Source organism: Neoarius graeffei, chromosome 2, assembly GCF_027579695.1.
Source record: "Neoarius graeffei isolate fNeoGra1 chromosome 2, fNeoGra1.pri, whole genome shotgun sequence".
Classification (NCBI taxonomy): Eukaryota; Metazoa; Chordata; class Actinopteri; order Siluriformes; family Ariidae; genus Neoarius; species Neoarius graeffei.
The window spans coordinates 119372973-119397379 of NC_083570.1; the positions used below are offsets into that span (position 1 = coordinate 119372973).

At 40.1% G+C, this 24407-nt stretch overlaps 1 protein-coding gene across 1 annotated transcript; it reads left to right on the forward strand.

The window, feature by feature from the left end:
• The first annotated feature begins 5501 nt into the window (after positions 1-5501).
• On the forward strand, positions 5502-22024 carry LOC132882188 (major histocompatibility complex class I-related gene protein-like). The gene is made up of 10 exons (XM_060915477.1): positions 5502-5637; positions 8977-9258; positions 9364-9654; positions 9750-10040; positions 10188-10316; positions 12435-12491; positions 12828-13004; positions 19551-19619; positions 19765-19836; positions 20595-22024. Exons 1-10 carry the CDS (start codon positions 5571-5573, stop codon positions 20633-20635), a joined length of 1476 nt encoding a protein of 491 aa, XP_060771460.1. The 5' UTR covers positions 5502-5570; the 3' UTR covers positions 20636-22024.
• Positions 22025-24407: the final 2383 nt, after the last annotated feature.

Consider the following 24407-nt stretch of genomic DNA (forward strand, 5'->3'; position numbering starts at 1 on the left):
GGGACTGGTGTGAAACGGAACCTATTTAAGGAAAACAAGTATGGACAGATGGATAAAAGACCCGCGGAGTACCTCTGGAAGGTGAAGGACTTCCAGATATTCAATGCAAAGATCTTCTTTAGACTAAGAGGTGAATTTAACATCAACTAAACACTGTTCTTTTTTTTCTCCATGCAGATGACACTCCAACTGTTCCACATCTGCTCATCTCTGTTCATGTCCTTGCTGTTGCTCTGCCCTGAAGAGAGTCTGACCTTCCCGCTGCATCCAATCATCCCTGATTACAAAGCTGCAACGATCGAGACCTGGATGGAGCCGATGGAGAAGATGGAACTGGGCCAGAGAGTTGGGCACTTGGTGGAACACCCGATGGAGACAACGTACTACAAGAGAGGAGAAGAGGAAGAGGAGGACATGGATGAAGATGATATGCAAAGAAATGAAGTGCTGTCGTCCATTGCTGGAGGTCTGCAAGCTTTCAACAGACAGAAAGGAGGATTCGGGTTCCGCTTCGGGAGGAAGTGAAAGAAATGGTGAAGAAGGAAGGAAAAGATGGGTGTACAGGGATTAGTATGTGTGTATATTTATACATGTATACATACAGTATATTTATATCTCTGTGTCTGTGTGTGTGTGGAGGGGGGGTTGTGTGTAACACACAAACAATCATGGTAAAATGTAATTGTAAATACATGAGGAAAATGAATACTGTATGATGATTTATGTTATTGTACATATCTGACTCAGGAGGTGTTGGAACGCGTGCGTGAATCCTGGACCAAATGAAATGAGCTATTTGTCATAAATGTAAGCTCTTTAACTAGGGCTCATTGTTTCTTCTTTCTTCCTTTAGGGTCAAATATGATAAGAGTAAAATAACGGGAATATTTTATTTATATCCGTATGATTTATATTATTGGCTCATCTGGCTGACAGGTGATGAGTTTATGCCCTCATGTGTTGTCTGTTGTCCATCCGGCGTCATCCACATTTCATGAAAATCGCTTCTTCTCTCTCAATTCTTCACTGAGTTTTATTCTTTTTGGCAGGAAGGTAGGGTTGCCTGGAGTGCATATGGCTTCTACCCAAATTTGCATAACTGCAATTAATAATGAAGATATGGAGTAATTAATCAGTCCCTAACGAGCAGTTTCCACACAAATCGCTTCTTCTCTCTCAATTCTTCACCAATTTTGATTCTTTCTGGCATGAAGGTAGGGGGACCTAGGGTGCATAGAACTTCCACCCAGATTTACTTCATTACAATTATTAATGAAGTTGTGGACTAATTAAGGCTTAATTCAACAACAGTTCAACAAAAATCACTTCTTCACGGTCAATTCCTCACTGTTTGGATTCTTTCTGGTAAATAGGTCAGTATTCCTAGGGTGGATATCGCTTCTATATATAGCTTGTATATAGTGTATATAGCTTGCAGTGTTTATTGCGCAAGGTGGCCCACTTTAGATCGTTCCTTCTGGACCAGACGGGGCTGGAGTGAGCTACACCGTCACTGACGGCCTCATTATCTGTAGTGTGACTGGTGACACAGAGCATCTTTACACAGCACCATAATGTTCACACACAGGTCACAAAAACATACCAGACATTATATACGTAAGGGTTTCGACAACAAATACTGCTGTGTGTTTGAGGAATGCAGATTGAATCATCATCTAAAGTCTGATGGCATGATGTATGATGGACACACCGGGTGAAGATACTGTAAACATGTGTCAGAGTGTGTGTGTGTGTGTGTGTGTGTGTTCAGTCCAAGACACTGGTGTGTATTATTATTATTATTATTACTATTATTATTATTATAAAAATAATTACATAATGCACTTAAAATTATTCTATATGTTTACATGTGGGGTGGCACGGTGGTGTAGTGGTTAGTGCGGTCGCCTCACAGCAAGAAGGTCCGGGTTCGAGCCCCGTTGCCGGCGAGGGCCTTTCTGTGTGGAGTTTGCATGTTCTCCCCGTGTCCACGTGGGTTTCCTCCGGGTGCTCCGGTTTCCCCCACAGTCCAAAGACATGCAGGTTAGGTTAACTGGTGACTCTAAATTGAGCGTAGGTGTGAATGCGAGTGTGAATGGTTGTCTGTGTCTATGTGTCAGCCCTGTGATGACCTGGCGACTTGTCCAGGGTGTACCCCGCCTTTCGCCCGTAGTCAGCTGGGATAGGCTCCAGCTTGCCTGCGACCCTGTAGAACAGGATAAAGCGGCTACAGATAATGAGATGAGATGAGTTTTATATGATAAGAATTCAACTTTAAGGCCACTAATCTTTCATCCAAGTACACCATTGTATGCCATTCGTAGCACTTTAATTGGCTGGTACTGAATTGTTTGCACATTTCGTTTGTCAAATTAGCTTCAGGCTTAAAATAAGTGAATGTGTGACTTAACAAAAAAGCACTGCCACTACAGTTTTATAGCAGTTTTGCTACCATCATGTTAAAATAAACATGCTATTTGAACTGGATTGTTATTTGTTTTATTGTGGGATAAAAAGAAAATTGAACTCAAATTTTGAAGTTTTTACTTGGATGAAAGATTAGTGGCCTTAAAGTTGAATTCTTATCATGTAAAACTGAAAAAAAAAATTAAGTTTGTGTGAATATGAAGGCTAAGTTATCTGAGACCTAAAGTATAAGTTGGCACCACTTTCTTCAAAACTTAAAAATCTTAGTTGTCACATAAACTCAAAAATCCTGTGCAGTAAGTTGCCTTGAATTTTTAAGTTGGCGTAACTTTTTTTTTTACAGTGCAGTAATCCAGATTATGTCAAGAACTGAACAACTAAATAAAGAGAAATGACATTCATCATTACTTTAATACATGAAGTGACTTTTAATAGATAGATAGATAGATAGATAGATAGATAGATAGATAGATAGATAGATAGATAGATAGATAGATAGATAGATAGATACTTTATTCGTCCCAAAGGAAATTAAGGAATAAAAATAAATAAAAAGTAAGCATAATATTTATTTATTTATTTATTTATTTATAACCTTTATTTAACCAGGTTTGTCCCATTGAGATCGAAGATCTCTTTTACAAGAGAGACCTGGGCAAGAATGGCAGCAAAAAACAACAGCTTCAACACATTAGACATAGACATAAACAATTGAATTTACAAAATAAGGTCAAGATCAATAATAAATAAGACAATTTACATTCAAGGGTGGCACGGTGGTGTAGTGGTTAGCGCTGTCGCCTCACAGCAAGAAGGTCCTGGGTTCGAGCCCCGGGGCCGGCGAGGGCCTTTCTGTGTGGAGTTTGCATGTTCTCCCCGTGTCCATGTGGGTTTCCTCCAGGTGCTCCGGTTTCCCCCACAGTCCAAAGACATGCAGGTTAGGTTAACTGGTGGCTCTAAATTGACCGTAGGTGTGAATGTGAGTGTGAATGGTTGTCTGTGTCTATGTGTCAGCCCTGTGATGACCTGGCGACTTGTCCAGGGTGTACCCCGCCTTTCACCCGTAGTCAGCTGGGATAGGCTCCAGCTTGCCTGCGACCCTGTAGAAGGATAAAGCGGCTAGAGATAATGAGATGAGATGAGAGACAATTTACATTCAAATAAAACATTTGCACTCATGAACAGGGGCGTAGGACCAAATTCTGGGCCCTATGCACAAGCAGTGGCCATGCCCCCCCCCCCCCCCCCCCCCCCCCCCCGCCCCCCCAAAAAAAAAAGCTCAACAGTTAACAATGCTGAAAGTATCTAATAACAGGGGTGTACTACCAGTCCAGTCAGTTATGTAGCCACACATTAATCTAACAACTCTTAAATGAATAAAAAACCCTAATCACACAATACTATATGTAGGCTAGGACACACAGTTCAATCCATTAATCAAACCATTTATTTACCCAAAACATTACATTTACATTAGTTAGCAACATATATTGTGATCTTTAAATGGTATTGATATTTAAAGGAAAATAAAATTACAGACTCCTCAAGGGCCCTCTCCCCACTTGGGGCCCTGATAACTCAGTCCCCCTTTTCTGCCCACTACGACGCCCCTGATCATGAAGCATTATAAAAACAAATAAATGAAAATAAAGAATAATAAAAATTAATGGATAAAAAATAATAAAATAAATCATAATACAAATAAATAATAATAAAAATAAAGACTAAAGAGTGAGAATAATTAGAAGGCGTGTCCAGCCCTCTCCACAGCCTGCACAGGCTGATTCTGCCTGGAGATTAATGACACGCGGACGCTGATTGGTTAAAACAGTCCAGGGGCCTTTTGTCATTGGTGAGTCGTGGCCCCGCCCCCTGTGCCGGTGTGGTATGGTTCGAGTCCGCTCCGCAGCAGCCCCAGTGGTGGTAGTGGGTGCAGTGAGACTGGCAAGCGTTCCGTGGTGTTGTTTTGTGAGAATGGGTCGCATCTCTCTCCTCCTGGCAGGGCTGCTGCTGGTGTGTGTTTGTGATCCAGCCCTCAGCGGTGAGTTTACACTTTATTCAGCCTCAGGAATCGGGTTTAGCCCTCAGTTTGGACTCCGAAACACAGAACTTTCTGAAATCGAAAGTAAAGCAGGAACAGAAAGGCTGTGAAGTCAGTGTTTATGATCAGATCCAGTGAACACTGACCGTCCGGGAGAGTCTGAGGTCTATTATTATTATTATTATTATTATTATTATTATTATTATTATTGGAATCACTCGGATTATTTCTTCTCCTATAATGGCGGTTGTTGTTGTTGTTGTTGAGCCAGGTAAGGGAGGGGTGTTACCTAGGAAATGTTTTACGTCATGCTCAAAGGACAACCTGGAACAAGGAACTGTAGCTAATTCCCCCCAAATCAGCCCTCTGTATCTGTTCTCTCTGTTCCTGTCAGATAGCAGCCTGGAATGGCAATACATATATATTTTTTGATGTTGTTATAATTTAAATTACTTTTCATCAATTCTATACTAGAGATTAGATTAGATAAAACTTTAGTGATCCCTTTGCGAGGGTTCCTTCAGGGAAATTAAGAAGTTAAATATATCCATGTTATATAGTTAAACACACTATGTCCTCGTAAGAAGAGCAAAAAAGTTTTAAAAAAGGTGGAAAAAAGAGGTTTAAAGAGCTAAAAACAACAGCTTCAACACATTGTCACATTAGACATAGACATAAAAATACAAGTAAACAATTGAATTTACAAAATCAGGTTAAGATCAATAATAAATAAAACAATTCCCATTCAAATAAAACATTTGCACTCATGAAGCATTATAAAAATAAATAAATGAAAATAAAGAATAATAAAAATTAATGGATAAAAAAAAATAATAAAATAAATTATAATACAAATAAAGACTAAAGAGTGAGAATAATTAGAAGGCGTGTCCAGCCCTTTCCACAGCCTGCACAGGCTGATTCTGCCCGGAGATTAATGACACGCGGACGCTGATTGGTTAAAACAGTCCAGGGGCCTTTTGTCATTGGTGAGTCGTGGCCCCGCCCCCTGTGCCGGTGTGGTATGGTTCGAGTCCGCTCCGCAGCAGCCCCAGTGGGTGCAGTGAGACTGGCAGGCGTTGCATGGTGTTGTTTTGTGAGAATGGGTCGCATCTCTCTCCTCCTGGCAGGGCTGCTGCTGGTGTGTGTTTGTGATCCAGCCCTCAGCGGTGAGTTTACACTTTATTCAGCCTCAGGAATCGGGTTTAGCCCTCAGTTTGGACTCCGAAACACAGAACTTTCTGAAATCGAAAGTAAAGCAGGAACAGAAAGGCTGTGAAGTCAGTGTTAATGATCAGATCCAGTGAACACTGAACACACACCATCCGGGAGAGTCTGAGGTCTATTATTATTATTATTATTATTATTATTATTATTATTATTGGAATCACTCAGATTATTTCTTCTCCTATTATTTCTTGTTGTTGAGCTAGGTAAGGGAGGGGTGTTACCTAAGCAATGCTTTACGTCATGCTCAAAGGACAACAACCTGGAACAAGGAACTGTAATTCCCCCCAAATCAGCCCTCTGTATCTGTTCTCTCTGTTCCTGTCAGATAGCAGCCTGGAATGGCAATACGCACACACACACACACACACACATATATATATAATTATTTTTTTTTATGTTGTTATAATTTAAATAATTATTTTTCATCAGTTCTATACTAGAGATTAGATTAGATAAAACTTTAGTGATCTCTTTGCGAGGGTTCCTTCAGGGAAATTAAGAAGTTAAATATATCCATGTTATATAGTTAAACACACTATGTCCTCGTAAGAAGAACAAAAAAGTTTAAAAAAAGGTGGGAAAAAGAGGTTTAAAGAGCTAAAAACTACAGAGCTACTGGAGACGCAGCCGTCTCACACAGTGCCCAAACACTGTATACTAATTCCATATCCTATATATTGGTGAAGAACCATGAGAGGTGTGTGAGAGAGAGAGAGAGAGAGAGAGATATGAAGGTTGTAAATAAAGTAAATAAAAGGCTTTACTTCTGACTGGGTTTCAAGCAAAAATGGAAAAGTCCACACTCTCAAACTGAAAGTAAACCCAGTGTGTCCATGAGTCTTCCACATAGATAGATAGATGAGCCATTCCACTGAATCGGTGCCATTTCCGTCCCTAGAAAATTATATGTATAAATGCACATAAAAATGTACTTTAAAATAAATTTCCTTATTACGCAGAATGTCCTGCACATTGATCTGATTTCAAATTTAAGATATATAATTGTAAGGATTAATAAAAACTACCTAAAACACTGAAAAATAGCATGTGTTACCTGTCCCCGCACTCTAACTTTATACTTAACTATGAAATATTATGATTAAAATCCTTCAGAAACAGTATTTCTTTTGCACTGTTGTGTGACTCCATATCCTATCCATGGTTTAAATATTTTTTTTTCATAAGAAATCCACAATATCTTAGTTAAAATAAACATTTTAGTTGTGTCCCTGGGTTTTCACTCAGTCCTGTTACCCAAACATATTACCCCATCTGACAAATTTGGAACATCCCATAAATCACATGCTCAACAGGAAGTTACATCAGTTGTGGCTTCTGAAGGCCATGGGAAGACCAAAAGTTAGTTCTCTAATTTACTTTTCTGTATATTTGATGATTTTTTTTTTAACTTTGACTGATAAGGTCAATGTCAACATGCTGTCCTGTTACTTAAATTATTTCTTAGATGATATTTGTTTATTTTAAAAATACAGATTTTTGGTAAATCACTAGAATGTGCTAAGTGTGGTCATGCTATTAGCGATGACGCCATGTGGCTTAATTCCATGTATTAGCTCATCCTAGGCTAAAAACTCAGTCCTGTTACTTTCAGTCCTGTTACTCATATAAAGAGTATGCAGCCATCTTTGACTTCCAAACCTTGTAAAAAAAATAAATAACATAGCCTGTGGTTGACCAATACACATTTTGAATAGTTAAATATGTGTGTTATTATAATCAGTGTTGAAAAGATATAACAAATTAAGTTTAATTTGGGAGTGGTACAACAAGCAAATGGCACCCATTCGGTGGAATGTCCCAGATAGATAGATAGATAGATAGATAGATAGATAGATAGATAGATAGATAGATAGATAGATAGATAGATAGATAGATAGATAGATAGATAGATAGATAGATAGATAGATAGATAGATAGATAGATAGATAGATAGATAGATAGATCGATCGATCGATCGATCTTTATTGATCCCTTTGGGAGGGTGCCCTCAGGGAAATTAAAATTCCAGCAGCATCATTACAGGAGAATAGAAAATAGAGAACTTCTAGATAAATTAAATTAAGTATTTACATATACAAATATAAAAAAGAATAAGATATGGGAAAAAATGATGTAGCGGTAAAACCTGGAACTGAAACGGATTGAACTAGAATTATAGGTCATAAATGGACAAACTAGCCCTGGTACTTCCTCTTTATGACTGAAATTCTATGGTTTTAAATAGACAAAGTATGGTTGATTTATTTATTGATAACTGGATGATTATAGATTTGCAATTAAAAATGTACAATTCTGATTGCATGCATGTTCACACCTTGTTGGTATAAAACCCTTAAATTAGATATTTTAGAAAGATACATGTTTAGATCTGTAGATATTTTCTATCTTCCTAATAAGTCATTTATTAGTTTTGCGTTTATTGCTGTATTTTGCCCCCAAGTGGACTGACAGAGACTAGCACTTTTTTGTGTGTGTCTTTCATTTCAATCCCAATCCACAAGAAAATTTTAATTCAGAAGTTGAATTCTAAATTCATTTAGTGAGCTGAGCTGGAGAGGAACCTTTATTAGGCCGGTTCCAGGCCTTGGGCCAGATCTTTAACCCCCCAGTTACCTTTTTACTGGATATAGTGGGACGTAATCAAGAACAATTCAGGAGGAGTTGAACCAAGCTGTAGGCCTGATCAAGAAACCATGGCCTGAAGTTAAGAATATATCAGCCAGCAGAAATGGACAGAAAAAAGCAGGATGAGAACGGTACAGATTGTGAGCTGTGAACCTCCCTGAGAAAGAAACAGCTGGCTGAAATGAACAAGGACAGTGTGAGGAAAGATTAGAACCTTTATGAGGCCGGTCCTGAGTCTTGAGCCATAGGTCATACCTTTAACACCTCTGTTATAGACCTTTTACTGGACATCAGTAACACATCCAGTGACATTTTACCAAGTTATGGTGAAGTGTCCAAGATTCCAAGATTGGTACTTGCTTGGTCAGGGCACCTTATCATGAGTGGCCACGCCTTGTTTGTTTTCGAACAGCTGAGCACTCTCTGTATTACACCTCCTATTACAGCCTGTTTCAGTGGCTCAGAAACTCCACATGTGCTTCAGTGATGAACAGCTAAACCTGCTTGCGTTGTATTAAAGCTGCACACACACTGTGAACTGTTTATACAGGCGAATAATGGAAGTATGAACTTTGGGACAGGATTTGGTTTCAAACAAAAGTGAAAGTTGCTAAAATAACCTCCCTGTACAGCTTCTCTAGATGAGCACTCTCTATTTTACACCTACACGGCTCTGTCCCGACCCCTCGACCTTCCTGGAATCTATGACTTCATTGCACTGGGAACACTCGATGACCGAGAACTCGACTACTACAACAGTAAGAGTCAGATTAAGGTTCCTAAACAGGATTGGATGGCGAAGAAGATGGCTGCGGATTACTGGGAGAAAGGCACTCTGTCCCGCAAGAGCAAAGAGCAGTGGTTTAAGGTCAACGTGGACATCCTGATAGATCGTATGAGACACAATAAGTCCGGTTTGTAAATTCTCTGTATCATTACTCATAAAAGGATCATATTTTATGATTCTTAATGTTTCGGGGCAGACACTTATTCTCTTTAGTGCACTGTCTCCATTTCAGATCTTCATGTTCTTCAGTGGAGACATGGCTGTGTGATTGATAAAGGTCCAGATGGAAGTATTAAATTTCTGAAAGGAATTGATGAGTACAGCTACGATGGCACTGAGTTCCTCTCCTTCGATGAGGTGAACTCGAGGTGGATTGCTCCAGTCGCAGCTGCTCAGGTGACCAAAAGGAAATGGGATGACGTGGACATCCTGAACCAGTACACCAAGGGTTACCTGGAGAAGGAGTGTGTGGACTGGCTCACCAAGTTCATGGTTTATGGAGAAGAGCAGCTGAAAAACCATTGTGAGTATCCAAAGGATTTAACTGGAGTCACTTCAGTTCTTAGTTGATATTCACAAGAAAGTAATAAAAAACATCCAATGTTTCTGTATTTTCAGCTGCTCCAGTGGTGCATGTGTTTACAAAGAAAGCATTAACTGACCCCGGCAAGCTGACCCTGACCTGCCTGGTCACAGGGTTCTACCCTAAAGATGTCAGAGTGTCTTTGAGGAAGCTCAAAACTTCTCTACCTGAACATCTGGTCACATCCAGTGGAGTCAGACCTAATGGTGATGGCACCTACCAGGTGAGGAAGAGTGTGGAGATCCTGAAGAATGCAGAGACAATGTACGATTGTTATGTGGACCACATCACCCTTAAAGAACCAATAATTTCTCCACAAAACCAAGGTAAATATAATAATTTACTTACTGTGTGTGTGTGTGTGTGTGTGTGTGTGTGTGTGTGTGTGTGTGTGTGTTCCTTACAGTTTGTTTAATGCCAGAGTTGGTAGAAAAGTTCCATTAATCCATTTTTTGTTTGTTTTTCTTTTGAAGCACCTCCATGCCTCGATTGTACTGTACCAAAGATTCAGAGTGGGATTATCGGAGGAATAGTCGGAGTTGGAGTCACACTGCTTGTGGTGGGATGTGTTTGTGGCATCCTTATAAGGATGGGAAGATTGTGTAAGTCTAACCACATGATGATAGATGTTATGTTCTCTTTTTCAGGAGTTGTTCTTAGGTACTAGCACTACGTTCAGACTGCAACCTGAAACGACCCGTATCCGATTTGTTGTGAAATCTGATTTTTTTGTTAGGCCGGTCACATTACCAATTATATGAGACTTGTATGCGATCTCCAATATGAACGGAAAACGACCGAAAAGTGTCCCGCATGCGCAAATTGACACGTAATAAGCACATCTACGTAATATGTAAACAAAAAAAAGCGCACTCTTCAAGTTTGCAAGTAAAGCATGGAGATGAGGCGAGACCTGGCGATGTGGTTTTTGTGGCGGCGGCGGAACTCATGTGGGCAGCAGACTAATGAGACTGAAGGTGTCAAATTACTGGAAATTTCCAGAACAATCTTATAATCTTGTAATACAGGATGGTTTAACATCCAGGTCCCTACCAAATCCACCATTAGCTTGATCAATTCTATAAAAGTCTATTTAAATTCTGAAAACTGTACAAATGTTGTTGTTTTCCACCAAAGAGGCTGGATTAGCCAACGCAGAATAGTGACGTTTGTCTCTTGTTGATGACGTGTAGGTCACATGAATGCGACCTGTCCAGTCAGACTGCAGTCGCATGTGAAAATATCGGATATGCATCGGAATTAGGACCACATATCCAAGCGGCCTGGGTCGCATGTGAAAAAATCGGATCTGTGTCGTTCAGATTGTCAATAACAAATCGGATACAGGTCGCATATGGGCAAAAAAATCAGATATGGGTCGTTTCAGGGTGCAGTCTGAACATAGTCTAGATGTCTTTAACTACTATAAAAAAATATCCACAGTTGCATATTTGTCAGTTTATAGCTTGCTAAAAAAATTTTTTTAAAAATCGTTTGTGCTTTGGAGCTGTTTTGGCCCTCTGTATTTCCACATTGAAGCACATCATACCTTTCAAATTTTGGTCTTTATTTCTCATGTTGTAGTACTATTTTGGTGACTCAGTATTTTTCTAAAAGAAATAAAAAATTTTCTGATTTATGAGGCATTAAAAATGAAGAAAAATCATTTCACGCCTATATTTCAAATGCATATTGCTCATGTATGACAAGGTCTACTGTAAAAACAATTATACCACTGGAAAGAGCACGTCTTCATTAATATATTCTCAAAATATGAAGTTGGTCTCTTGAACCAAACTATATTTATTAAGGTATCAAATATGCCATGTTTCACCACAAACAGAACTGTAAAATAGCCACTGTACTCAAAATACAATCACAAAATTGTATCGGAGAACTAATATTTGTATCTTGTGTCTAAATATTCAGCTTATCTTTATTCTGCGAGTTTTACCGTACCCAGTTCTACAATTTAAACAAACTACAGTGTCAGTAGAAGCAAAACTTCAAACATCAGCCACTGTATCTGGAGATCAAGTAGAAGTACACAGCTATGTGCTTCTGAAGGATGATAATAATAGTCTAATATTAAAAATCTATATGAATTTGTCAGTTTCCAGGTTTTATGTATTACTTGGAGCATATATCATATGCCTTGAAAGAGCATTTCCATCTGTAGCAAAACATGGCGTATTTGATGCCTTAATTGGTTGTATTGGTTCAACAGAATATTACACTTGGCATTGCTGTCACTTGTTCAGTTGGCACCAGAACATTCTTGTCTAGAAGTTCAGCACTTCGTGTACCTGACTTTTGCACTCATTGTACGTCACTCTGGATAAGAGTTCTGCTAAATGCCATGGAATGGAATGAACCCTAATGAGCTCCATAGCAGCACTGAGGCAACACTTTAACTGGCAATAGAGCTCCAAAGTCACTAAAATTGTTTATCGACAGCTTTAGTTTAAAAATAGTTTGTGACCTACGTATTAAACAGTTGCATTGGATGCTGATTTTCTACAGTGTGACTCCACATTTCCATGAGACACATCGTAATATGTTTGCATTATGATGCATTGTATTGTCATGTGTCGTTACACCTGTACATTAACGTTATTTATTTATTTTTTTTTAAAGAATTCCTTATCTGCAATAGAAAGAACAGTATTTATAATGGGAATGTTTATTTATTTGCTGTTCTATTTCTTTAATCTGTTTAGCTTGTCGACCTCTGAGTAGATGCTCAACAAGCAGCAATGTTCAAATGTTATCTCCAGGTAGGTGGGATTTATGCTTGGTCAGTTATGATGAAGATCAAATGGTGATTAGAACCTTAATACAAGAAGTCCTATTAAGCACAGAAGACTGAAGGAAAATATAAAAAAGGGGGGGACCACAATATGAACCATAAAATGATTTATATTGTACCCAGAATTCTTCAGTATTTAAATTAATTGTAAGCTAATTGTCGGTCATATTCCAGAACAGAAAAATGATCTGGCCAGTGCACCTTTAGACTGTGTGTTCTCATGCCTTGTGATTGTGTTACAAGTTTATACATGTTAATTTTTGGTTACATCATAAAGACAAGCTGCTTTGTTGAATCTGTTCAGCGCAAATGCCACTGACTGGAGCTGCAGCTGCGCCAGCGGCTGCGCCAGCGGCTGCACCAGCGGCTGCGCCAGCGGCTGCACCAGCGGCTGCGCCAGCGGCTGCACCAGCGGCTGCGCCAGCGGCTGCACCAGCGGCTGCGCCAGCGGCGGCACCAGTGACTGGATCATGTTCTATTGGTAGGTGGAACTTGTGGTTAATACAAGACTGTGAAAAAGAGAGAACTGCTTTGTAGGTCACTTTGCAGGTACAAAGTTAACTAACAGTCATGTGCAGGCAAACTGAGAGTGTAATAAATACACAAAATTCCAATCAGCTTTAAGAATAAAAAAGGGTTCCCCAGTAAGTGTACTTTGTAACACTGTCTTTCATTATTTAGCATTATAAACTAAGTATAACGTGTTACTATAGTATTGTAGTTTTGTTATATTATGACCACTATTATGATACACTTTAAAGTGGAATACTCTAGTCTTATTTTTGTCGCATTTCCTCTATTTTGACTTATCGATATCATACATGTCTTTAAGCGGAGTGATAACAGTTCTGCAGAAGGACCTTATTCCCTGCTCATGAAGGGTGTCATGTTACTCCAGTCACAGTTCCACTCACGATACTAGCTTCATGATTTTGTAAATTAAAAATCCCTATGAACAAAGGTTTAATATTGTAAACACAATGTACACAACATATCTTCAAAACTAAACATGTTGGGAGGATTTATAAATTTGTTTGTTTATTCCAAACTCTCTGATCCACAAAGAGCTCCGTAGCAGCACTTGAGGCAGCACTTTAACTGGAAATGGAGCTCCAAAGTGGCTAAAATTACTAGTTTCCATCCCCTCATTCTCTGTCTTTAACTGTTAACATGGTTGTGTAACTGTATAATGTATAATGCAGGTAGGTTGAGCCAGAGCTATTGACCACTTCATAAGTGCAGATGATTCCCTGTAATAGTACAGGATCTTCACAAAAGAAAGCGATCATGTGACCCAGCATGCTCCCTGTTTGGGTTGGGCACATGGGACTTCAGGTGTTCAAATAGTGCATTTGCATTAGGTGCTGATTTCCACAGTGATATTTATTTTCAATATTGAAAAACCAATCTCATCTCATTATCTCTAGCCACTTTATCCTGTTCTACAGGGTCGCAGGCAAGCTGGAGCCTATCCCAGCTGACTACGGGTGAAAGGCGGGGTACACCCTGGACAAGTCGCCAGGTCGTCACAGGGCTGACACATAGACACAGACAACCATTCACACTCACATTCACACCTACGCTCAATTTAGAGTCACCAGTTAACCTAACCTGCATGTCTTTGGACCAGTGGCGGCTGGTAGTCTTTCAAACAGGGGAGGCTGGTCGGTTATGATATTTCCAGATTTTAAAAGAAAAAACATCAATTTTGCCCATACTCTTGCCTCTGATCTGGCTGATTGTTGGCAGCGTCACAAACTGTGAAATAACAGGTTCTTTTGGCCCATTAGCCTACTGTCCAATATACATGATGGTGGTGTTGGGGGGGAGGGGTATATTTTAACATTTTGTATTTTAAAATTGTGGCATGTTTAAAAATTGATCATTATTGAAAGCAGGTCTTTGTCAGGAACCTCAGCAGTAGAGCTGGGTGCCACACATTTCATTCAATGACACTTTCCCTATATTTTACTTATTTTGACTGAGAAATGTCTCATCTCATTATCTCTAGCCGCTTTATCCTGTTCTACAGGGTCGCAGGCAAGCTGGAGCCTATCCCAGCTGACTACGGGCGAAAGGCGGGGTACACCCTGGACAAGTCGCCAGGTCATCACAGGGCTGACACATAGACACAGACAACCATTCACACTCACATTCACACCTACAGTCAATTTAGAGTCACCAGTTAACCTAACCTGCATGTCTTTGGACTGTGGGGGAAACCGGAGCACCCGGAGGAAACCCACGCGGACACGGGGAGAACATGCAAACTCCACACAGAAAGGCCCTCACCGGCCACGGGGCTCGAACCCGGACCTTCTTGCTGTGAGGCGACAGAGCTAACCACTACACCACCGTGCCACCCCACTGAGAAATGTTTTATTGACAATTTTGATAACCTTTCACTTTTAATCCAGGTCTGTAGTGTGAAATGTTCTCGGCTGTGTTTTTGTTTAAAAATGTTTTCCAAATTGTAGCTGTGTTTTAATTCATATCCAGAAAAATATATATTCCAATATAATATACTCAGCATAAACATTTTAAATAGATTCTATATTTTTGGTCCATCCATGACATGACATATTACTAAAGTAGCCTATTTACTGTTGTTGATGTGGGTCACTTGCTGTTAGCCAATTCACTTTCTCGTACCAGGAGAGCTGAAAGGAACGAGTATTATTCCCTACCTTTTTCACCAAGTCAATTTGAGGCGTTGGTCTACCCTGCTCTTTAATTTTAATTTTTTCCTCGAAAGGAAGACTGGCAAATGGCTTCGCCAAAATTAAATCAGCAATGCTTGGCATCCGTGCGCAGCTTTCTTGCTAGCTGACTAGCCCCCTCAAGTTCAAGTTCAGTCACTCAAATAAATGAAATTTCTGGAACTAAGATAGCAAACTTGACAACACTATATTTACACTTTATTTACAATGAAAATATATACAAACTAAAAAAGCTGGTAGAAACCGTATGTAATGAATGAAATCGAAATGTAAGCTGATCTCTTACAATACACCACAGCACTTGCGAATCCGCATGGGACTGAACTGAAATTTACCACTGCCTGTCTATATTTGAAACGAGCTGTCAATCAAAAAAAATATCCGGCCGCTTTCACCAATCACCAGTCTCCTCGCGGAAAGCTTTGCCATGTCCCTCCCATGTGAGGCTGGGAGTCCGTAGGCGGGCATTTTCGCAGTATTTGTCCAATAACCGTCTTGCATTTTGAGATTGAAAAACGCATAGCTCCCAAATGCCATTGAAGTGCACTGAGGCTGGGAGTCCGTGAGACTCCGTGGGCGGGTGTTTTCACAGTATTTGTCCAATAATCGTCTTGCATTTTGATATTGAAAGCGTAGAGCTCCCAAATGCCATTGAAGTCCACTGAGGCTGGGCTGCATCGCGCTGTCACGAGGGGGAAAAACTCATGCACACATTAAAGTTGTAAGGGAATGATTTTGCACTGTAATGGGTTGAGCACATATATTTCTATGATTCTGGATCTGAAATAGCAATGTTATAAGGTCGGCTATAACATAAGCGTAGCGCAATTCATCCTACACGATGTTCGTCATTTTTAGAGGAGGCTGAGCCTCCCTCGTTGTCTTAGAGCAATCGCCCGTGCTTTGGACTGTGGGGGAAACCGGAGCGCCCGGAGGAAACCCATGCGGACACGGGGAGAACATGCAAACTCCACACAGAAAGGCCCTCGCAGGCCACGGGGCTCGAACCCAGACCTTCTTGCTGTGAGGCGACAGCGCTAACCACTACACCACCGTGCCGCCTGAAAAATCAATATTCAGCGCAATTCTTGAGTCGCTACTGTTCTTGAGAAAATAGTAGCGACTCAACTTCACACTCATTTATCACACAACAACCTGTATGAACAGTTCCAATCTGGGTTCCGCCCTTTCCATAGCACAGAAACTGCTCTTATCAAAATCATCAGTGACCTCTTCATGGCAGCTGATTCTGGTTCACTCTCCAGCCTCATCCTCCTTGACCTGAGTGCAGCATTCGACACCATTTGTCACACCACCCTCCTCAATAGATTATCCTCCATTGGTATCACTGAGACGCCTCTAAACTGGTTCAAATAATACCTTTCCTGCTGCACTCAGTTCATTCAGCTTAAAACTTTCACATCCCACCCTTCCTCTGTCACTTCAGGTATGCCCCAGGGCTCTGTCCTGGGGCCCCTCCTCTTCATCATTTATCTTCTTCCCCTTGGCAATATCTTTTGTAAATATAACATCAACTTCTACTGTTGTGGATGACACCCAGCTCTACTTTTGCTAGTAAACCCACCTCCAACTTCCCACCCTCCTCCCTTACTAACTGCTTGGCAGAAATAAAATCCTGGTTCTCTTCAAATTTACTTAAACTAAATAGTGACAAAACTGAGGTTCTTCTCATTGGCACAAAATCTACACTATCCAAAACCGACAGTTTTTCTCTTGATATTGACAATTGCTCCGTTTTCTCCTCCCTACTGAAGTCTGAGTGTCATCCTCGACAGTACTCTTTCATTTCAATCTCACATCACCAACATTACCCGGTCTGCTTATTTCCATCTGCGCAACATCAACCGCCTCCGCCTCTCCCTTACTTCCCATACCACTGCCATCCTTGGTCACAGCCTCGTCACCTCCTGCCTGGACTACTGCAGCTCCCTCCTTTTTGGTCTTACCCACAAATCTGTCCACAAGCTTCAACTGGTCCAGAATTCAGCTGCCTGTATCATCACCAGAACCCCCTCCATTCATCACATCACTTCTGTCCTGCAACAGCTTCACTGGCTCCCGGTCAAATTCCACATCAATTACAAAAGCCTTCTGCTCATATTCAAAGCCATCCACAATCTTGCTCCATTATATATTTCCAATCTTCTCCATGATGCCGCTCCCTCAGATCATCCTCCTCTATTCACTTGACTGTCCCCTCCGCCCGTCTCATCACCATGGGGAGTAAAGCTTTCAGCTGCTCTGCTCCCCAGCTCTGGAATTCTTTACCACCTGTCATAAGGAACATACAGTGCCTTGAAAAAGTATTCATACCCCTTGAACTTTTTCACATTTTTCCACCTTACAACCACAGACTTAAAAGTTTTTTTTTTTTTATTGAGATTTTATGTGATAGACCAACACAGAGTAGCACATAATTGTGAAGTGAAATGAAAATGATAAATGGTCTTCAAAATTTTAAACAAATAAAAATCTGAAAAATGTGGTGTGCATTAGTATTCAGCCCCCCTGCGTCAATACTTTGTAGAGCCACCTTTTGCTGCAATTACAGCTGCAAGTCTTTTGTGGTATGTCTCTACCAGCTTTGCACATCTGGACACTGAAATTTTTTGCCCATTCTTCTTTGCAAAATAGCTCAAGCTCAGCCAGATTGGATGGAGAGCGTCTGCGAACAGCAATTTTCAAGTCTTGCCACAGATGCTCAATGGGATTTAGGTCTGGACTTTGACTGGGCCATTCTAACACATGAATATTCTTTGATCTAAACCATTCCATTGTAGCTCTGGCTGTATGTTTAGGGTCATTGTCTTGCTGGAAGGTGAATCTCCTTCCCAGTCTCAAGTCTTTTGCAGCCTCCAACAGGTTTTCTTCCAGGATTGCCCTGTATTTAGCTCCATCCATCTTCCCATCAACTCTGACCAGCTTCCCTGTCCCTGCTGAAGAAAAGCATCCCCATAGCATGATGCTGCAACCACCATGTTTCACAGTGGGGATGGTGTGTGCAGGGTGATGAGCAGTGTTAGTTTTCCGCCACACATAGCGCTTTGCATTTAGGCCAAAAAGTTCAACTTTGGTCTCATCTGACCAAAGCACCTTCTTCCACATGTTTGCTGTGTCCCCTACTTGACTTCTGGCAAACTGCAAACGGGACTTCTTATTGTCTTTGACTTCTATTGACTTCTTATTGTCTTCTCATTGTCTTTCAACAATGGCTTTCTTCTTGCCACTCTTCCAAAAAGGCCAGATTTGTGGAGTGTACGACTTATAGTTGCCCTGTGCACAGATTCTCCCACCTGAGCTGTGGATTTCTGCAGCTCCTCCAGAGTGATCATGGGCCTCTTGGCTGCTTCTCTGACCAGTGCTCTCCTTGCTCGCTCTGTCAGTTTAGGTGGCCGGCCATGTCTTGGTAGGTTTGCAGTTGTGCCATACTTTTTCCATTTTTGAATGATGGCTTGAACAGTGCTTCTTGAGATGTTCAGAGCTTGGGATATATTTTTTTTTATAACCTAACCCTGCTTTAAACTTCTCCAGAACTTTATCCCTGACCTGTCTGGTGAGTTCTTTGGTCTTCATGATGCTGTTTGTTCTTCAGTGTTCTCTAACAAACCACTGAGGCCTTCACAGAACAAGTGTATTTATGCTGAGAGTAAATTACACACAGTAGGACTCTATTCACTAATTAGATGACTTCTGAAGGCAATTGATTGCACTGGATTGTATTTAGAGGTATCAGAGTACAGGGGGCTGAATTCTAATGCACGCCACATTTTCCAGATTTTTATTTGTTTAAAATTTTGAAGACCATTTATCATTTTCGTTTCACTTCACAATTATGTGCTACTCTGTGTTGGTCTATCACATAAAATCTCAGTAAAAAAAAAAAAACTTTTAAGTCTGTGGTTGTAAGGTGGAAAAATGTGAAAAAGTTCAAGGGGTATGAATACTTTTTGTAAACTCACTCTCACAATTCAAGTCCACACTCAAAACCCACCTGTTTAAGATTGCCTTTTCCATCTGAATGATTCAATTGCATTGTCCTATTTTAATTTGTTTTTAATGTTGTATACTCTTTATGTTCCTGTGATGACCTGGCGACTTGTCCAGGGTGTACCCCACCTTTCGCCCGTAGTCAGCTGGGATAGGCTCCAGCTTGCCTGCGACCCTGTAGAACAGGATAAAGCGGCTACAGATAATGAGATGAGATGAGATTTCTTTAGAAGTAATGAGTGTGTGAATGAATAATAAATACTCATTCTACCTGATTTGTTTGTTTTTCCTTTTTCCAGATATGAACAATGTTGGATCAGAAAAAAAAGATGATAAAGATTCTGAGTCTCACAGCTCTCAAGACTCTGGTAAAAAAAAAAAAATATATATATATATATATATATATATATATATATATATATATATATATATATATATTTGGCAAAAATCTGAACCACATTTCCATTAAACCAAGGCGTCTTTAATAAAACAAATCATTGTTGTGTTTTTCAGGCCAGGGTGGCAGTTCTGGATCAGAAAAGAGCAGCCAGGAGGACATTAATAATGGAGCCTCCGATAATCTTGGTAATTTTGATCAAATTATTTATAAAGGGTGTGAATTTAAATAGGTGGTGATCTCAGTATTACAAGGTTCTCTCTGTGTGAAGAGCTGTTTAGAGTCATCAATGTTTTGTCATCCAAGCTAGAAAATCTCAAAAGTACTCAAATTTACATTTATAGCTCAACAGTTTACTACTCTTTAATGGAACTATAAATCGACATTATTGAAATTCCAAGAGACGAAGAAAGTCCAGAACCTTAACGTTTTCTTAAATCAAGCTCACGATCATGTCGTACAAGTCTGCTAGCTGACTTTAAGTACTTGGTTGTAGTTGAAAGTTCAGTTATTAAGCTAATGTCGACCATTTTTAGTGGTAACATTAGCCACAAGGTTCGCTTTCATCCGTGCTGGAGAATTTCCAATGTACCAGAACATTTATAAACTGTAAGATCAGTGTAGATCTAATCTGAACATCCAGCTCACCGTACTGAAGCTTCAGGCCTGCTTTTGTTTCAGAGGGTCAGTAAAATACAGATGCTGTATTTCTCATATGGTGATCTGGGATACTGATAGATAGCTGGCAGATAAAAACTTGTAGAGTCAGATTTATCTGCAGATTTGACCTTCAGTTAAGAAATTTTTGTCCTTAGAATATTACACCAGTATTCGAGTAGTCAGTCGTGCAGTAAATATCACACTGCACTGCTGAACTCTCCTTTACACTGTCTTTATGTGTAAGAAGTCATCTGTTTTAATGATGAATATGATTTCTCTCTTTCAGATGGAGATGAAGAGGAACGTAAGGAATTGTTACCAAAATGAGTTTAATCGTACAAGTTTGATAATACACCAGAAAGTGGCCTGAACTTTTTTTTGGAAGAAGAAGAAAATGTATTTGACCCATAGCATTAAAGTATTTGGCTGCAATCTTTTTTTGAAGAAAGTTGGATACTCCGATACCAAAACTCTAAAAGCTTTTGTTCTTTGAACATCCTAGAAACTCCTGCACAGATAATAGCATTGATTTCTCAAATGCCTGAAAAGCTATAAAGCATTATTTGTAAGGTTATATTTTGAAATGAAAGTTTAAGGCATTGCTCATTTTGAAAGAAGATTGAGGGTCGGCTGTCCTTCCCGGAGGCTGGTTTAAAAATCGTCTGTGTCTCCGAAGATGTTTTAAAGCAATAATCAAACATAGGCTGTGACAAAAAAAAAAAAGGTAACGTGTGATGTCAGTTTGTGAGCGTATAGAATAGTGACTGTTAATCCCATGTCTTTCTTCTGATAGATGATCGGGGTGAGTTTCCCAAAAGCTTCTTAACACTAAGATCATCTTAACTAGGATACTCACGCTACTGTTTAATGATGATCTTTGTGCAACGATGCTTTTGGGAAACCCGCTCCAGGTCAGTTAGTTAAAATCAGCAAGGATGTATTGATTGATTGCTTGCTTTATTCCGAACAGTAAAGAAGATATAAAAATAAACAAAAAATAAAAAAATATTTTACATACATATTGTATAGATGGAGAGAGGAAAGAAGGGGATTAGCAGAAGATAAAAGAAAAAGCTTCCCGCTGTTAGAAATGTGTGCATACTACTGTGACAAGAAAAATCCTCCAGTTTTTAGTGGCTGGATATTTTGGGGGATAGTTTCTGTTCATTTTAGATTTCAGTTTTTGAGACGATGTAGTGGGAGTGAATATTTTTTTTGACACTGACAGCCCTGATCCTTTCACATGCTCTCAAATAGAATCTCACCATATTTTAAGAAAACTTCACTAAATATGACACATGTATATGTTCATGCTCGGATAAGGTCTTTGTAATTGTGACTTTCTATCTCAATCTGGTGATGACTGGGCCTCTTTAAAATGGACTTAAAAGTTTCAGCATCAACTTCCTCCTGTTTATTAATTAAAAAAGGTATAAAAAAAAATTACTGCTTACATTTATTATACGATTTTCCGCCCCTCTAATAGCATTAACATCTTTATTGCTTTAATGGAATTTCTTGTAATTGGGATGGTACTTTTTTTTTCTTAAATAGAATTGTATAATAGTTTTGCTTATTATTGATGTTACTATATCATTATACAGTAAAACATTGTGGAGTGGCTTGTATCTTTTGTTTTACACTTTCTTTTATTGAATTTTTATTGAATATTTCAATGGAAAACATGGAATTCAGAATAAAAGTTACATTAAATCAGTGTGTGTGTGTGTGTGTGTTATTTCCAAAAAAGTTGGGACACCTGTGGCAGAAACTTTTCTTAAACTATTGGACTATTCCACTCAGTGAACCTGTTTAACTGTAGAATGTCCCAAATGGGTGCTTTTTTTGATCTTCCCCAGTCTTTTGTTGCCCCGTCTCAACTTTACTGGAATGTGTTGCAGGCATCAAGTTCAGAATTGATGTATATTTACAAAAACAAAGTTTCAGTGTGAATGTTGAGTATCTTGTCTTTGTATTGTTTTCAGTTGAATATATGTTGAAAAGGATTTGCAAATCATTGCATTCTGTTTTTCTTTGGTTTTACAGTGTCCAGTAGTGCTGTACACAAGATCAGTTTGGAGGCCACTTTTACTCGGTCTCGGAATTGACCATACTTTTATTCGGTCTCGAACGTAGAGGACTCGGGATTTTATTTCAAGACCACAGCTGTGGGGATTTCACTAAACTGTCTGATTTATTTGTTAACATCGTTACTGTGACTGGATGTAAAATTTCCTGCTTCAAATGCAACCAATGACGTGACTCATTGCTAATTTGAAATTTTTCTTCCTGTTAACGACAGTCATCCCTCTCCCACGCCCCGTACTCCCACTGGTCTGGTCCTGGTCTTGACTCGGTCTCACCCTGCTTTAGTCTTGGCCTTGACTTCATCTCAAGGTCTTGGCCTTGTCTCAGTCTCAATACACTATGGTCTCGGTCAGATTAGATAGATTAGATTAGATAGAACTTTATTGATCCCTTTGGGTGGGTTCCCTCAGGGAAATTAAAATTCCAGTAGCATCATTACAGGATAAACAGAGAATAGAAATATAGAAAAACTTCTAGATAAATTAAATTAGGTATTTGCATATACAAATATAAAAAAGAATAAGATATGGAAAAAAGTCCAGCAGGAGAGGTATTGCACATTTATATTGCACATTGCTTTTTGTCAGGCTAGGCTACTGCTGCTCCTTCCCGTCCTCTGTCCTCCTGTTACCCCTCCTGCCCCCCAGAGAGGAGTTGTACAGTCTGATGGTGTGAGGGACAAAGGAGTTTTTAAGTCTGTTCGTCCTGCACTTGGGAAGGCGCATTCTGTCACTGAACAGGCTCCTCTGGTTGCTGATGACGGTGTGCAGAGGGTGACTGGCATCGTCCATGATGTTCAGTAGTTTGTCCATAGACCTCTTCTCTGCCACCGTCACCAGAGAGTCCAGCTTCACGCCGACCACAGAGCCGGCCTGCCTGATCAGTTTGTCCAGCCTGGATGTGTCCTCCTTGGATGTGCTGCCCCCCCAGCACACCACGGTGTAAAACAGGACACTGGTGACCACAGACTGATAGAACATCCACAGGAGTTTCCTGCAGATGTTAAAGGACCACAGCCTCCTCAGGAAGTACAGCCTGCTCTGTCCCTTCCTGTACAGGTGGTTGGTGTTGCAAGTCCAGTCCAGCTTGCTGTCCAGCCACAGCCCGAGGTACTTGTAGGAATCCACAGCCTCCACCTCGACTCCCTCGATCAGAACTGGTCATGACCTTGTTCTGGACCTCCCAAAGTCAATGACCAGCTCCTTGGTCTTCGAGATGTTGAGCTGCAGATGGTTCCTGTTGCACCAAACAGCAAAGTCCCTCACCAGGCTCCTATAGTCCTCCTCTCTGTTGTCCCTGATACACCCCACGATGGCTGTGTCATTGGCAAACTTCTGAATGTGGCACAGCTCCGAGTTGTAGCAGAAGTCCGCGGTGTACAGGGTGAAGAGAAGAGGGGCCAGCACCATGCCCTGGGGTGCTCCGGTGCTGCTAATCACAGTATCAGATGTAATGCCCTTCAGCCTGATGTACTGCGGCTGAAGGACGTGATGTCCTTCAGCCTGACGTCATGATGTGGTTTTGGTTTAGGTGGTCTTGACTGCAATACTAAGGTCCTGACTTTTTTGGAATTGGGGTTGTACTTTTCTTTTTTAAATCAGGTAAAGGTTACATTTCAAGTTCGTTCCTGTTCTCACTTACTGTACATTATAGCAGCCATAAACAGTAGTTCCCTCACCAACCTGCCTTTTTTTCTCTCTCTGGAAGTTAATAAGGCTGGAAAAATCGCAGCTCGTCTCATATAGTGTAATAAACTCCTCTGTCCTGAAGACAGATATGTCAGAAAGCCTAACGTGACAGCTTTACCTCTGACACTGGAGACTCCTTCCATCAGCATACATGTCAACCTATACAGAATGTCTGTATTTTATACGGATTTGATTCAATAAACGTAGGATATGGGCGTATAAATAAAGTTATACGGATTCTTTAAAAAAACTTCAATATTTATTTAGAGCTATAATCAATTCTCACGATGATAAAAGAGCGCATAACATTTACAAACGTACTG

Bases quoted from the DNA above. Each gene is read 5' to 3' on its own strand.
- LOC132882188 (XM_060915477.1), top strand. From the start codon at position 5,571: ATGGGTCGCATCTCTCTCCTCCTGGCAGGGCTGCTGCTGGTGTGTGTT. The intron at 10,041-10,187 runs GTAAATATAATA...TTTCTTTTGAAG, and splicing joins AATTTCTCCACAAAACCAAG to CACCTCCATGCCTCGATTGT. The intron at 10,317-12,434 runs GTAAGTCTAACC...TAATCTGTTTAG, and splicing joins TATAAGGATGGGAAGATTGT to CTTGTCGACCTCTGAGTAGA.